General features: G+C 44.9%; 1 protein-coding gene across 1 annotated transcript in view; it reads right to left on the bottom strand.

The window, feature by feature from the left end:
* TDRD12 (tudor domain containing 12) overlaps positions 1-11,308 on the bottom strand; it is a gene marked incomplete at its 5' end in the record, with an annotated part of 65,524 nt that extends 54,216 nt beyond the window's left edge. Inside the window, 3 exons of the mRNA XM_080827968.1 lie at positions 170-306; positions 2,235-2,393; positions 11,285-11,308. Of these exons, the coding sequence (XP_080684094.1) occupies positions 170-306; positions 2,235-2,393; positions 11,285-11,308 (320 nt within the window). The remainder of the gene's footprint in view (positions 1-169; positions 307-2,234; positions 2,394-11,284) is intronic.
* Between the last annotated feature and the right edge of the window lie 4,231 nt (positions 11,309-15,539).

The following is a 15,539-nucleotide window of genomic DNA, read 5'->3' as shown; positions in this document are numbered from 1 at the left end:
CCCCTACACTAACTGCGTGTAGAACTGGAATCTGCAAGCTGTCCCCATGGGAAACTAAGAACATTCTAGTTCTCTGACCTCTATCCTCTCACTGTGAAAACGAACCTTCTCCTTCAAAACGGATATTCGTCTCCCTAAAAAGCGTAAGAAGAAATAAATATGTACGTACTTTTTAGATTTCACGGGGATGTACTTGGCAAAATCCACAAGGAAACATTCTGCCAGGTAATGGTCGGCCGAAGACACAATGGACTTAATAACAGCCCTGCACCAACACCTCAGTTCCTGACAATACACCACACAGACCTACAGAACAGAAACCTTGGCGTTAAAACCCTCCATCGAGGGAGAGAACAAAAAGACACCCCCAAACCATTTTTGCCCACATTTTACCTTCCACAAGAGGAAAGGCGGGGGAGGCGGCTGGGGCTGCCTGCACTGACCCCTGCTGGGCAGTAACCAAAGCACAGGGCAGCCAGGTCCTATTTCAGGCTTTCCTCCCCCAGTCATGCTGACTCCTTAAATAAGGACAGGCTTTTGAAAGTAAAACAAGGAAAATGCATTGCTTTGCCTTTTTAAGTCAAAAAACAAAGCTCACGAATGGGTGTCAAGCACATTTCCAGACCCCCGTGAAATCCCCACCCAGGCTCACCTTGGCTCCAGGATGGGCTATTTTCCGCACCGGCATGTGCCTAGCACCTACAACTGTGCTTGCTGTGCACGGAGCCTCTGACAACTACTCACTGAATGACTCCAGAAATCAGTGCGTGCCTGCAGCCCCACCTAGGGAAACTGCCCTGCAATAGTGACAGCCACCTGACTAACCCACCATCCCACGGGGCTGCTAGGCCAAAGCAGACTCAACCGTGACCCAGACTGGCAAACGAGACACCGACCACAGGCTCAGAAAGGGCCCCGTGGGGAGAAAGCAGTGTCCGACCTGGAAGAAGCCAGCAGAGAGGAGACTGCCATGCTCGGGAACACTTTGCAGCCACTTTGCAAGGGATGGGCTCTTGGGAGCCTCCCATAATTCCAAAGTCAAATAACCGCAGAGAAATCTTGCCAAAGGGTAGAGGGTTTAAACAGATAACAGTTCAGCTCACTTTGAACTGGTGGCGTATAGGGCTTCCACCGACCCAACAGCAGGCAATTAAAGCATCAAGAACAATGAGGACAGCTGATGGAATATATCAAAAGCCGTGACTTCAATACAGTCTTTTAAAAAATGAAGAGGAGAGAAAAACCACACAGACCTCGGGGCGCAGAAGGCATGTGAAAGCAACCGTTTGGGAAGGTTAAGCAGAAGGGCTGTTGAGGCGGTGCTGGTCACGGGATGGAGCCTCATCTGCAGGAAAAGTGGACGGGCACCCCCTGGAGGCAGGACTCGGGCGTCGCCCTCCGAATCTGCTGGGCTGTGCCAACAGTGGAATCACCTCCCAGTGCCACGCCAGGTGAAGCTCAACAGCCCAGTCACTCTGAGGGGTAGAAACCTGACCTCAAGTCTATCCAAAGCTTTATCCACATAAAATAGAGGGGGTGGAAAGTTACCAACACAGGGAGACACTCAGGCTCTCCAAAATGTGGAGTATTTTAAAAGGACAACTGACTGGATTTCCTCACTTCAACAAGTCAATGGTATGGAAAAAAAATAATGTTATTAATGAAGATTTTGTTTCAAAGGGGAGGGGTGTTCCAATATTTCTAATGTTTCTCATAGTTTATAAACCTTTCCCAGTAGAAAAATTCAAACTCTTCTGAAAAGTGACTGACTTGCAGAGAGAATGAGACAACGGGCCCAGGAGCCAAGGCGGCAAGAAAGGAAGAAGGGGCTGTGACATGAGGCAAGGAAAATGAACAAGCGTGATTTGGCCACAGTCATGAGCCGCAAAAGGGAGGCACTGGCCCTGGACTGAAAACTCCCCTGCCCCCTCAGCCGAGGTCCCCATACAAGTGGCAGATCTAGACTAGATTCAGAAGAGCCTCCGGTTCCCAGCCCTAGGAGGTCGGCCCAATGCCTGAATTTGGATGACATTCTATCTCCTATTGCCCCACTAGAATCTTCTACAACCTCTGCTTTCCAAAACCAGCCCGAATCTCGTGCAGCCAAAAGAACCTAAGACAAGGCAGTGATTATGAGCAATTAAAACACCCTAAATTAAGCTTTTGTCACCAAAATGTGTACATTTTAAGCAGTATTTCAAAACACAGTGCTTAAAACACATGTAGATACATACCTGCCCTTCTTCTAACATTAACGGTTTTATTTCTATATCTTGACACATGTTATTATAGAAGTCATTCATGGCACTATTTAGTTTTTGATAATCAACTTCATGATCTAAAAATGGACTACATCCTTTTATAATAACCCAGAAGCATTCTGGATCTTCAATCTGTAAAAATTTTAAAAGACAAAACAACACCAGGTTTAAAAAAAAAAACAGAACCATAAAATAATAAACCTTAGACACATAATAACTGTTACTAATTTAAGTGGTCTAACAAATTCTAGATGAGCACCTGTCTTTTATAGTCAGACCAAAGGTAAAAGATTAAAAAAAGACTGTCAATATAGATCAAATTATCACACTGTATACCTCAAACTCATCAATGTTATTTATTTATATTTACGTTATTATATATTACATTTCAACTCAGCTGGATAACAGGTAAAAGATGAAAAGATAAAATTCGAAAACATGTAAAAAGCTAAAAAAACACATAACCAATAACACATCAGTAATTTTTTAAATTATGTGCTGTGACTCAAAAAAGCAGAGACCAATGTCCTGCATCTCCTGAGGTTTTTTTTTTATTTTATTTTTTTAAAGACTTTCTTTATTTGAGAGAGAGCGCTCACGAGGGCAGAGGGAGAGGGAGAAGCAGGCAGAGTGTTTACATGGACTAACCCACTTGCAAGTAACAATGATCAGCCCAGGAAAAAATACAAAATAATAAACACAAAGGCGCTGAAAAGAACAGAAACCACAGGGACTGGATGCTTTGCCAAGAGGATCGGCCTTGGGTGAGATCCACATTTCCTTACAGCTTTTCCGGTCCAAGAGGAAGGGCTGCAACTCAGTCAGAAAGCCAGCGTGTGTGCAGCTTGAGGAACCAGAGAAGGGAGTTTGGGGGCTACGAGAGCAGCTGTACATTGAGGGGAGAAATTCTGAAAGAGCCCCAAGGGGGAGAGCCAAGTCCTCGGCGAGCCTGCACGGCACAGTGAGCCCCGCAGTCCAGGGGAAAGCAACCCTGGGAAGGTGGACAGAAACACCACACAGTTTTGGCTGGCGCCCCTGAGAACAGCAAACTGGTAGCATGTCACCTCCCCAAACCTCTGCACAGAGAGGCCCTTCCCGGGGATGACACTCACCCCCCCTAAAATGCTTGCCTGGGGAAGCTCAAGGCCACCAGGAGGAGCCACCCTCTGTTCTAGGCGGCTTTGGACAGAGACCCTTGACCTTCCTGTGAGCATTTCCTCAGAAGGGCTGACAGGTGCCAACTCTCCCCATCCCTTTGAGATGTGTCTGTATCTCCTGCTACTCAGGAGAACTCGTGGCGGCCGCCTGGGACCTCCTTCCTCGGAAGGCAAGCACTGACCGGCCCCTGATCCCAAGTATCCTGGATTCCCTCCCCTCCTCTTCCTTGGTCTTCCCTCAAGATGCTCAGCCCCCTCTCGCTCCCCAGCTCCTGCCGCCACTGCCGGCAGCTAGTGCTCTGACGAATGTCTGCCTTTGTCTGTCTTTGGCAGCCATCACTGGGAAACCGTCTGCAGCGGGAGTCCAGCCAAATTCAAGAGGCTCAGTAGGCATCGCGGCCTCTCCCGGGAAACCGCTGATGGCCATGCCTGTGAACTCCAGACCGCACTCCTGGACAAACACAGTGTGCTCCGGCAAAAGCAGACAGGGCCTGAGGAGTGCAACCCAAGCCTCCTGGACGGTACCACGAGCAACCGAAGCACAGGTCAGCCGCCACTCTTCACCGTAACTGCAGTACCCCACGTGCAGATACCAGCCACGTAAGGAGATGGAAATGTGATGCGTGGCCAAGGACAAAGGCAGTCGGCAGACATGGACCCAAGACCACCCAGAAGTTGACACGAACAGGCAAGGCCGTCAAAGCAGCTGCTAGAAATAGGCTGAATAACTTAGGAACAAGATGGTTGTAGTGAGTTTCTGTGTTTCCTAAAGAGGAGAATCTCATGGAAAAAATGGAAATTATATTAAAAAAAAAAAAAAAAACCTAGGGAAAGGGTAATTCCAAAAAAGTAAAACATACCAAAAAAAAAAAAAAAAAGTTAGTAGTGGTGTGTTCACTACTCCTATCTGACATCATACTGGAGGCCCTACTTGGTATAATGAAGTAAGAAAAAGGTTGTCAGCAAGCCTGGAAATGAAGAAAGAAAACGGTCTCTATTCGCAAACAGTATCTCTATAGAAAATCCTAAGGAATCTACAAAAAAGGGTAGAAGGTCATATAATACATTCAACTGTACATCTATAGTCCAGCAATGAAAACTGGAAATTTAAATTAAAAAACAGCACCATTTCAACAGCACCAAAAAACAGGATTACTCAGGAATGAGTCCAACAAAATATGTATGCTGAAAGGTACACAAACTAATCAAACAGACCAAGGAAGGCCTCTTTAATGCCAGTATACTGTGTTCATGGACTAAGATGTTGATTTTCCCCACAAGGATCCATAAATACAACTCAGTTCCAACAGGAATTGAGAAATCAACAAACTCACTAGGAAATTCTTACTGGAAAGGCAAAGGAACTAGAATGGCCCAAATACTTCTGAAAAAGAACAACACAGTTGGAAGACTCATACCACCTGATTTCAAGATTTATTAAAAAGCTGTAGTAATCATGGGGCGCCTGGGTGGCTCAGTGGGTTAAAGCCTCTGCCTTCAGCTCAGGTCATGGTCTCAGGGTCCTGGGATCGAGCCCCGCTCGGCAGGGAGCCTGCTTCCTCCTCTCTCTCTGCCTGCTGCTCTGCCTACTTGTGACCTCTGTCTGTCAAATAAATAAATAAAGTCTTAAAAAAAAAAAAAAAAAAGAACAGGGGCTCCTGGAGAAGGCACAGATGTAAGCTAACAGCACAGAAACAAAGCCACGTGTATATGGTCAACTGAGTCTTGATAAAGGCACAAGAGCGGTTCAGCAGAGAAAGGGTAGTTTTTTAACAAATGATGCAGGAACAATTAACTATCTGTATCCACAAAAATTAAATTGGATCCATTTTTCATTCCAGATACAAAAATTAATTCTGATGGATCTTATATCTAAATGTAAAATATAAAACTATAAAACTTCTAAAAGAATACATGGGGAAAATCCTTGTCACGACGGGTTAGGCAAAGATTTTCGATGTAACACCAAAAGTTTAATTTGTACAAGCAAAAATTGATAAATTGTACCTAATCCAAATTTTAAAATTTGCCTGTTGAAAGACATTAAGAGAAAGAAAAGTCATAAACTGGGAGAAAATATTTGCAATCACATCCAACTTCAAAGAACTTCATCCACAATATAAAGGCTAAAAACTCAGTAAGAAAGTGACCAAGTAGAGAAATGGACAGATCCGAACGGACACTTGACCCAAAGGGATGGAAGGATGGCAAGCAAACCCACGGAAAGATGATTAGCGTGTCATCCATCATTAGCAAATGCACATTAGGGAGTGCCTGCGGGGCTCAGTGGGTTACAGCCTCTGCCTTCAGCTCAGGTCATGATCCCAGGGTCCTGGGATCGAGCCCCCACATAGGGCTCTCTGCTCAGCAGGGAGCGTGCTTCCTCCTCTCTCTCTGCCTGCCTCTCTGCCTACTTGTGATCTCTGTCAAATAAATAAATAAAATCTTTAAAAAAAAAAAAAAGAAAATGCACGTAAAAACCACAACAAGATACCACTATACACTAAACATTACCAGAACAGCTAAAATCTATAAAACTGAGGATGCAAAACAACTAGACTTTTTTTTTTAAGATTTTATTTTTAAGTAATTCCTACACTTCACTTTTTAAGCACTTTCTACACATCAAACTCACAACCCCAAGGTCAAGAAACCCAATTCCAGGTGCCCTGCAGATAGAACTCTTACACATTGCCAATGGGAACCCATAATGGTACCGTCAGTGTGGAAGATTTTCTCACGAAGTTAAACAGGTAATCCAAGCCTAGTTATGTATCCATGAAATGGAACTTGGGTTCACACAAAAACCTGTCTGTAAAGGTCAGAGCGGCTTTATTTATAATCACCCCAAACTGGAAACAACTCAAAGGGCCTCCAGCTGGTGACTGTACAAACTTGCATGTTCTTTCAGTGGAGGACTGCTCAGCAGTAAGAAGGAAGCCGTCAAGACTCACACAACCACCCAGGCAGGTCTCAAATGCACCCACTAAGAGAAGCCTGATGGGGAGGCTAGCCCCACGGCATGACTGGCATGATCGTGTGCCCACATTTCCATTCTTACAACATCCTGGAAAAGACAAAGCTAACAGGGAAGATAAAGATCAGTGGTTCCAGGGGATCTGGACTGGGGCAAAGAAAGGACTACAAAGGAGCACAAAGTAATGGAGGGGTGAGGGAACTGCTCTCTACTTTGATTGTGGTGGTGGTAACAGGACTATATGATTTTTCAAAAATATCACAGAATTCTACATGAAAAATGATGAAGGTTACCATACATAAATCGTACTCCAATTTAAAAAATAGTTTATGGGGACGTCTGGGTGGCTCAGTGGGTTAAGCTTCTACCTTCAGTTCAGGTCATGATCTCAGAGTCCTGGGATTGAGCCCCCGCATCAGGCTCTCTGCTCAGCAGGGAGCCTGCTCCCCTCCCCCCGCCTACCTCTCTGCCTCCTTGTGATCTGTCAAATAAATAAAATCTTTTTTAAAAATAAATAAATAAATAAATAAATAATAGTAATGGGTTTAAAAAAAAAAAAAAAAGGCAGGCCTGGGTGGCTCAGCCAGTTAAGCGTCTGACTCCTGGTTTTGGCTCAGGTCATGATCTCAAACTGTGAGACGGAGCCCCACCTCCAAGGGTTCTGAATTCAGCAGGGAGCCTGCTTGAGCTTCTCAACTTCTGCCCCTTTCCCCACTTGCATTCACACACACACTCCCTAAAGTAGATAAAATCTTTAAAAAAAAAAAATACATGCAGCAAACCCGGCAAAATGTTAAAATATTTGACAAAGCTACTTACCTTGGTGGATTTCCAGGTGCTTATATTTTTTATACTTTTTTGTATGTCAAGCATATTTTCTAATAAAATTTAGACTTTTAACTATGTTTAATCACAGGAATGATTTTAAAAGCTTCCTGTCCTCTGATGTGATATTGCCCATGCAGTATTTTTACTAAAAATGCCTAACCTAAACATAATCATGAAGAAACAAACAAATCTGAACTGAGTGATATTTTGCAAAGCAACTGCCCTTGTCCTTCATAAATTTCAATGACTTCAAAGACACAAAAAAGCCACAAAAAAACTGACCTAAGTTAAAGGAGACTAAGAGGCCATGACAACTAAATGCAATGTACAATTTTTGATTGGATCCTGGAGCAGAGAAAACAAGTTTGAGAAGACATTATTGAGACAAATGGAGAAATCTGAACACAGAATATGTATTATGGTACTGGATCAATGTTAAATTTCTCAAGTGGGATAATTACATTATGATGATATAAGAGAAAGTCTTGGTTCTTAGGAAATACATGTGTAAGGATTTAGAGTTCTCAACTCATTCTCAAATGGGTCAGCAAAAAAGCAAGTAACTTCCTATATACCTATTTATAAAGAAATATGCAAATCAACAAAATGTTAATAATTAGGGTATAGAGCATATGGTTATTCTCAATATGGTTTTTGTGACTTGTTTTCATATCTGAAAATCTTCAAAGTATAAAGTTGGAAAGATACTTAAAAAAATTTTTAAGGCATCATTGATCCTTTGAAGTTACCAGAATATATATATATTTTTTTAAATTTGCCTCTGAAACCTCAAAACTGTAGGCCAGGTTCGGTTTTACCAGCTAGGAAAATACGAGCTTTACTGGGAGGGGATGTGTGCCCTAGGATGGGGAGCCCCCCACCTCTGACACTGGCTGCTTCCAGCCAAGCCTATAAACCAATACCTGCCACAGTGTAATCACCCTTACACATTTCCCTCCCTGCACGTCTGTTGTATTTCTTTTTTTTTTTTTAAGAGTTTATTTATTTATTTGTCAGAGAGAGTGAGCACAGGCGGACAGAGAGGCAGGCAGAGGCAGAGGGAGAAGCAGGCTCCCCACCGAGCAAGGAGCCCGATATGGGACTCGATCCCAGGACCCTAGGATCATGACCCGAGCCGAAGGCAGCCGCTTAACCAACTGAGCCACCCAGGCGTCCCTGTCTGTTGTATTTCCATTAGAAAAATATCATCTATATAAAATTTTGGTCCACTTTCTTCTTTACCCCTACCATTCAAAGTTGAATACTTAAATTTTATTCAAATAAATGCCGAATCATTTATCTGGCAAGAGAACTAAATATTTCATGTCATTACTAGGATTTAATCAAATTAGGTGTACTCTCTATTATTTCTCAGGCATGATTAATCCATCTTTTGTTATTTCCTTATTTGTTATTTCCCTTTACGTCTTCCCTGAGTAATAATGTCATGAGCGTCATTTCCCACATTCGGTAGTATGTATGTATCCAAGTGTAATTTATAACATCATCTAATCTTTAATTTCTGTTCAAGTTCCCTTAGTGTGTGGTATTTCTGTAATAACTCCAGATATCTTGGTCAAACTTAACCTCTCCAACATCGATTAAAATTAAGATATTAATTTTAAAATGCTGTGACAGGGGCACTTGGGTGGCTCAGTCACTTAAGTGTCTGCATTCGGCTCAGGTCATGAACCTGGGGTCCCTGGGTGGAGCCCCACATCACTCCCTGCTCAGTGGGTAGCCTGCTTCTCCCTCTCTTTCTGCCTGCCACTCCGCCTGCTTGTGTGCTGTCAAATAAAGTCTTAAAATAAATAGCTGTGACAATTCCAAACGAGACAGGAAGACCTGACCCACTGACAGTCATGCTGATGCAAGAGGTCCTTGGACCTTTCATCTCAACACGGCGTTCTCTGGGCAGGAAAGCCACCCTTGAAATACTGTTTGTGGATCCCATGGACAGCACTGAAATCGTTCATGTGAGCGAGCAAACAGCTGCTTTACCCCATTAGGGACGTCACAGACTGTAGCTTTCAGAATGTCATCCGTGTCACCTGTTGTCTTCTTAGCCCCTACCACTCCTCCCTGGCACAAGCTGTCCACTTGAACAGTCTACACCCCACTGCCCAGAAATGTCAACAGTCCTTCTGGAACACAGCTTGACTCTATGACCAATGGCCCTGGGGCTTTTCTGGTGCCAGTCACCTCAACAAAGATGCCATGGCTAATCCTTCTCTCCTGTAGCCCTTCTGCGGGAACAAGCCCATCTACGCGACTCCCACTAGGTCTCACCATACTCTGCCTGACTCATTCCGACATAATGGCATGTTGCCTGGGCTGCTTTCTTAAGATATTATTTTCAATCAACACCTTTTCCATTATACTCATCTTAACAGGCTTGTGATGCTACTTCTGTTATTTCTAAAATTATTACAATACATATTAACTGGAATTTAAACAACAATTTTTAATAATAATTTTGTGGTAAAATACCCATAAAATTTACTATCTTCACCATATTCAGTGGCATTAACCACATCACCACCATCCATTTCCAGAACTCCTTTCAGCTTGCAATACTGAAACCCTACACCCTTTATGTAATAATCCCCCACCCCTCTCTCCCCTCAGCCCCTGAGCAAACCCCCTTCTACTTTCTGTCTCTCTGAATCTAAGCACTCCAGCAACCTCACAGAAGTAGAATCATACAGTATTTGTCCTTTTGTATCCGGCTTATTTCACTTAACAATATGTACCAGAATTTTATTTGTTATTAAGGCTGAGTAGTAATCCATTATATGTATAGACCACACTTTGCTTCTCCATTCATCTACTGACGGGCACTTGAGGGAAAAATTTTCATCCATGTAAAAGCTAAATTAACCTGGAGAACTACAACTGCAACCTGTACCACACTTAGGGAACTACTCCTGTATGTGTAGAAAATTTGCTGAGGGCCAGTAGATTAAGAACCGGAAGTGTGGACAAAGCAGAGCCGACAGGGTAAAGAAAAGGATCCAAGACAGGGGTTGTTTACCAAGTTTGAGACAGCGAGAATCCAACAACTCCTGCCCAAAATTCTGCCCCGGTGCAACCCTAGTAGAGCCCTGTCTTCCTACAGGCGAAATGGGAGATGCCTGTTTAGAACTGGTGATGGAGAGGGGCTTGCCAGCTGGATATGAAAAGCCTAAAAGTCTTGGAGCAAATCCTCTGTAAGAATCAGATGCTTCAAATGTCCGTGAATCTCTGGTTATATAAACTACCTAATACCTAAAGAAGGAGCGGGAAATTTGATGGTTTTTAAAAATCCATCATTTGCTACGTTCCTCTCCTCCGCCCACAGAAGCATGATTTAAAAAAAAAAAAAACTGTATTTCCTTTTCCCAGAGACCAAAACCCACCCGTTTACTCTGGTTTGTAAACTCCTCCCTCCAACTAACCTTGTGAACACGCCCTGCCTTCGGCCTCGTGCCTCTTACCGGCGACTTGGAGCTGCAGCTGCCGGCACGCCCCACCTCCTTCACGCCTCCCGGAGGACTGAGGATCGGAGCCCCAGGGCGCACGCGTGGGGAGGGGCCGCCAGAGTCCCGGGGCGCGAGCGATCAGTTTCCCGCGTGAGGCTGGAATGGGCGTGTGTGGAGGGGTGGTTGCCACAAGGGGCCCTGAAATGGGGACACCCCCACCCCGGAGGGGACCCATGTCGGGCGAGGGGACCAGCCGACGGTCCCCGTGTCCAAGGACCGGGGCCCAGGAGGCTCTCCGCCAGCGCCTCCCAGGACGGGTGAGCGTGGGAGAAGGCATTACGGTCCGTCCTCCCCCGCTAAGTTTGCAGAGTCAGTAAATACACGATGAGTTTCCGACGAACAACGAGTAGCTTTTTACTGAGTCCCAAATAACACCTGGGCACACCTGAACTGAAATCTCGCGCTGTGGATCTGCAGTCGGGGGTCCGGAATCCCACCTGGCAAGCCCACCCGCGGGTCCGAAGCCCGGCGTGACCAGACGGCGGCGGCCCCTACGCGGGGAGAGGGCGGCCGGCAGGCCGGGGCTGGGCACTCGCTCACCTTCAGCACCAGCACCTCGAGCATCTTCTCCGCGCGTCGCTCGCCGCCGGACGCCCGGCGTGGAGAGACAAGCACCGTCGCGGCCGCGTCCCTTCCCGGGTCTTCCCGTCGTCCCTCACTCAGAAGGCGCTTCGCGGGCAAAACCCGCGGCACTGCCGCCCTCCGCCCTCCGTGGGGGCCCCCGGCGCGCCCAGCTCCGACCCCAGGCCCCTGGGCCGCGCAGGCCGCTGCGCACCACCCGCGACGCTCCGCGCCCTCCCAAAAAGACGCCGCCGAGGGCGCGCTAGCGGCTTGGGCACTGCGCCCCCCACGTTCGACCCCGGCCCCGCAAGCGTCGAGGCTTCTAGAAGGCCCGCGAGGCGCCAACGGCCGGGACAACTGCCGGCCGCCCTGCACACAGCACCGGGCGCGGTGGGGCGGGGCAGGGGCGCGGGGAGGAGACACGCCCGGGGGGGGGCGCGCAGCGGATGGCGCCGGGCGTCACGTGGCTCGCCCCCCACCCGCCAGCGTCTCAAGCGCCAGGAATCAGCTCCGGGGGCCAGCCTCCACCTGGTGGCCCTACGGTTGAGGAAGAGGCTCAGCCGGTCACTAATGTGAGGGTGGAGAGTGGGGGTTTGGGGGAAGGGGACTCCTGGCAACATCCCCTCCCCCCACCCCCCACCTCAGCTTCCCGCTTTGGGTCCCAGATTTCCTCCCACCTGACCCTTAGCTGGCAGGGCTCCCCCAGCCTCTGTCACTCACTGGCCATTCTGGTCACCAAACTGCAGCCTCCAACGCCTGGCTCTTCCCGGCACGTGTATTTGTTGCTGAGGCACCGAAGAGTTCTTTAAATTTTGAACACGGGGACGCCTTAGTTTTTCTCACTTAAAAAATGAGACTCACTGCTGCGAAGTGCGTAGACCTGGTGATTTACAGACCTGTACCCCTGGGGCTAATAATACATTAAATGTTAATAAAAAATAATTTAAAAAAAAAAGAGACTCACAATTAGATGGGGTCACACCGTTAAATAAAGGGCACCCAAGAAGCACTCAGGGACGGTTAGCTTTTATTACTATCTCAGGAATCTCCCTCCAGCATTTGAATAAGCCAACAAACAAGAAGAAAAATGGGGGCACCTGGGTGGCTCAGTGGGTTAAGCCTCTGCCTTCGGCTCAGGTCATGATCTCAGGGTCCTGGGATCGAGCCCCACATTGGGCTCTCTGCTCAGCGGGGAGCCTGCTTCTCCCTCTCTCTCTGCCTGCTGCTCTGCCTACTTGTGATTCTATCTCTCTCTCTGTCAAATAAATAAAATAAAATCTTTTAAAAAAAAAAAAGAAAAATGAATATTCCTTAAAAATCAAAGGAACCACAGCATAAATAATATAAAAATTTCAGGCCTATGTGGTTTTACAGGTGAATCTTTCAATATCTTGATCGTGAAAAAAAATTTTTTTTAAGCCCATGTGAAGAGGTATTAACTTTCTAATAATGGAACCAACAAGACGGCAAAAAAAAAAAAATTGCACCAATTTCTTGAGCATGGCGGTTACAGGGTTATGTTTTCAGGAAATAGAATGCTCACAAAAGCATCCAGTTTTAAAAGTCTGTTAGATTTCACAAGGTCAAGCAGCAGAACTGCTTAAAATCTCAGGCAGGAGAGTTGGAGAAGAGAGGTGTGTGGACTTCCAGTAAGGAGGAAAACACAGCTGCTGAATACATGAGGTTCACCTGTTGATGAACTGGACTAACCAGGCTTCACCTCCAGTGGAGGCATCTGGAAGGACCAACAAACCTGAAAGCTCCAGACTTTGTCAGAAAGGTGTGAAAGGACCAGATCTTAAACAGGAGGTCCCAGGAACTGTTCCCAAGCCCCAAAGAAAATGCAGAGTATAGTACAGTACAGCTTTTTCCTAGTTCTTGGTTTGCGGTCAAATTTCTTTTTCTTTTGACTAGAACCCGTGCTACATATGATGTTTCAAAACAGCGCACAGAAAATGGAAGTATTTCTCCATCCTGCTTCCTAGTTCCCTTGAGGTTGAAGGGGATCAGTTCGGTACCTGTAACCTGTCACCCCCCGCCCACCCCCACCACACACCACCACTAGCTAGTGGGAAGGCTTGTTTTAGAGATTACTCCACTATAAGTAATTCATGGGTATGTGATGTACAGCATGGTGATTTTAGTTAATAATACTGTACTGCATATTTGAAAGTTGATAAGAGAGTAGATCTTAGAAGTTCTGATCACCAGAAACCAATTTGTTTATAACTATGTTTGGGGACAACTAGACTTATTGTGGTGATCATTTCAAAAGATATATAAATATCAAATCATTGTGTTGTACACCTGAAAGTAATGTAATATGTTGATTATACAGGGGTGCCTGGCTGGCTCAGTCACTGAAACATGTGCCTCGATCTTGGGGTTGTGGGTTCGAGTCCCACATTGGGTATACAGATTGCTTAAAAATAAAATCTTAAAAAAAAATTACTCCACAACATAATAATATGAAAAGACTCCCAGGGCATTTTCATAAGGCAATTAAGTCCTGATATTAAAACCAGACAAAGACGATACAAAGAACTAAAGACTAATAGACTAATTCCATTTATCATCATAGGAGCTGAAATCTCAAATAAAATGCTACCAAGTAAAACCCACGACAAAAAAAAAAAAAAAAAAAAAGCCACGGCCAGGTAGGGTGAAAGGCTTATTCCAGTGGTGCAAGAATGTTAAATATTGGTCAGGAACAAATTTGGTCAGTTCATGGTGCAGCAAACAATCAAAAGCTGTCACAAGCAGATTGGCTCTGCAGGCACCATGAAGTGATGTTAGGTGTTAGAAAATTAAAGTTTTTCCCTTTATGGGAATGATATTCTGGTTCTGCAAATGGCCTAAGTGGAGAGTAATCTATTATTGTTTTGCTTCCCATCCCAAAGCATCTTTCAAGTCCCCAAGGGAAGGGAGAAAAGGGAGGGGGAAAAAAAGCATTAGGAATGGCAGGAGGGGAAGTCTGAGATAGCAGGAACTCCAATCCAGCAGGACTGCCAGAACATTCTCTCCTCACTGTGCTCATGGTTGGGATGGGAGAGAGAGGAACTGAACCAAGTTTTCCAGAACAGGCACAATTCTTTTTTATTAAATTATTTTATTTTATTTATTTATTTGAGAGAGAGAGGTAGAGTCTGCATCTCCCCACAGAGCAGGACCCAGATGTAGGACTCAATCCCAGGACCCTGTAACCATGTCCTGAGCCAAAGGCAGATGCTTAACCAGTTGAGCCACTCAGGTGTCCCTGGAACTGGCATAATCTTAAAAATGGGCCCAGGAAGGGCCCTTTCTCTCTTCCCTCCCTCCCAGATCTCTTCTCTCCCAAATGTAGTTCGAATCATCTTACCTTGGAGACATCAATTCTAAAGAACAGTCTGCACTTCCCTAGTTTTAAAATATTATCATTTTGACAAAAAGCAATGAAAAAAGAAGTTTGGTCCCAAAGCTGGCTTACTCATTTGTCGGTTGATTTTTTAAGAAAAGAACTTTTTTTGCTTTTATTTCTGAGACATTCTGCATCAATTGAGAGAGAGTGGACATTACAGTTATGGGATCATAGCCCAAAGATACAAGCCTGGTTCTTGCCCAGTGTTTCCGCCAGACACCTCAGTTGTCTTTCATGGAGTTGATCTGTCCGTCAGAGAATGCCTTGTTCATGGTTCCCACTAATAATACACATCTATCAGATTATCCCTGTTTCTCGTGTATTTTTAACAGCTCGATGTTGTTATTCACTGCAAGAAGTTTCCCGTATCTCCATTTTGAGCTATACACTATCAAACTAAAATTAACCTTGTCCCATTTACTGCTTTGTACACTGATACTTCATCTAATTAATAATCTCTAAGCTTTTCTTGTTTTTTTCTCTTTACTTTAGCCTTCTTGCAGAATTGTTTTAATTGACTTATAATTAGGTTTCAGTTTTTTTCCCAGCTCGAGATATGGTTGATGCATGACATTGTAGACGTCTAAAGCATTTAACATAGTGATTTGATATATGTATATATTATGAAATAATCACCACAGTAAGTTTAGTTAACACCCGTCACCTCACAGAGTCAGTTTTTTCCTTGTGATGAGAACCTTTAAGATCTACTCTCTTAGCAATTTTCAAATACACAACCTAATATTATTAACTATAGTCATCACATTGTATATTACATCCTTAGAACTTATCTTTTTTTAAAACATTTTATTTATTTATTTATTTATTTGTCAGAAA

This window comes from Martes martes, assembly GCF_963455335.1.
Source record: "Martes martes genome assembly, chromosome: 17".
Classification (NCBI taxonomy): domain Eukaryota; kingdom Metazoa; phylum Chordata; class Mammalia; order Carnivora; family Mustelidae; genus Martes; species Martes martes.
This window is presented reverse-complemented; position numbering and strand designations above follow the sequence as displayed.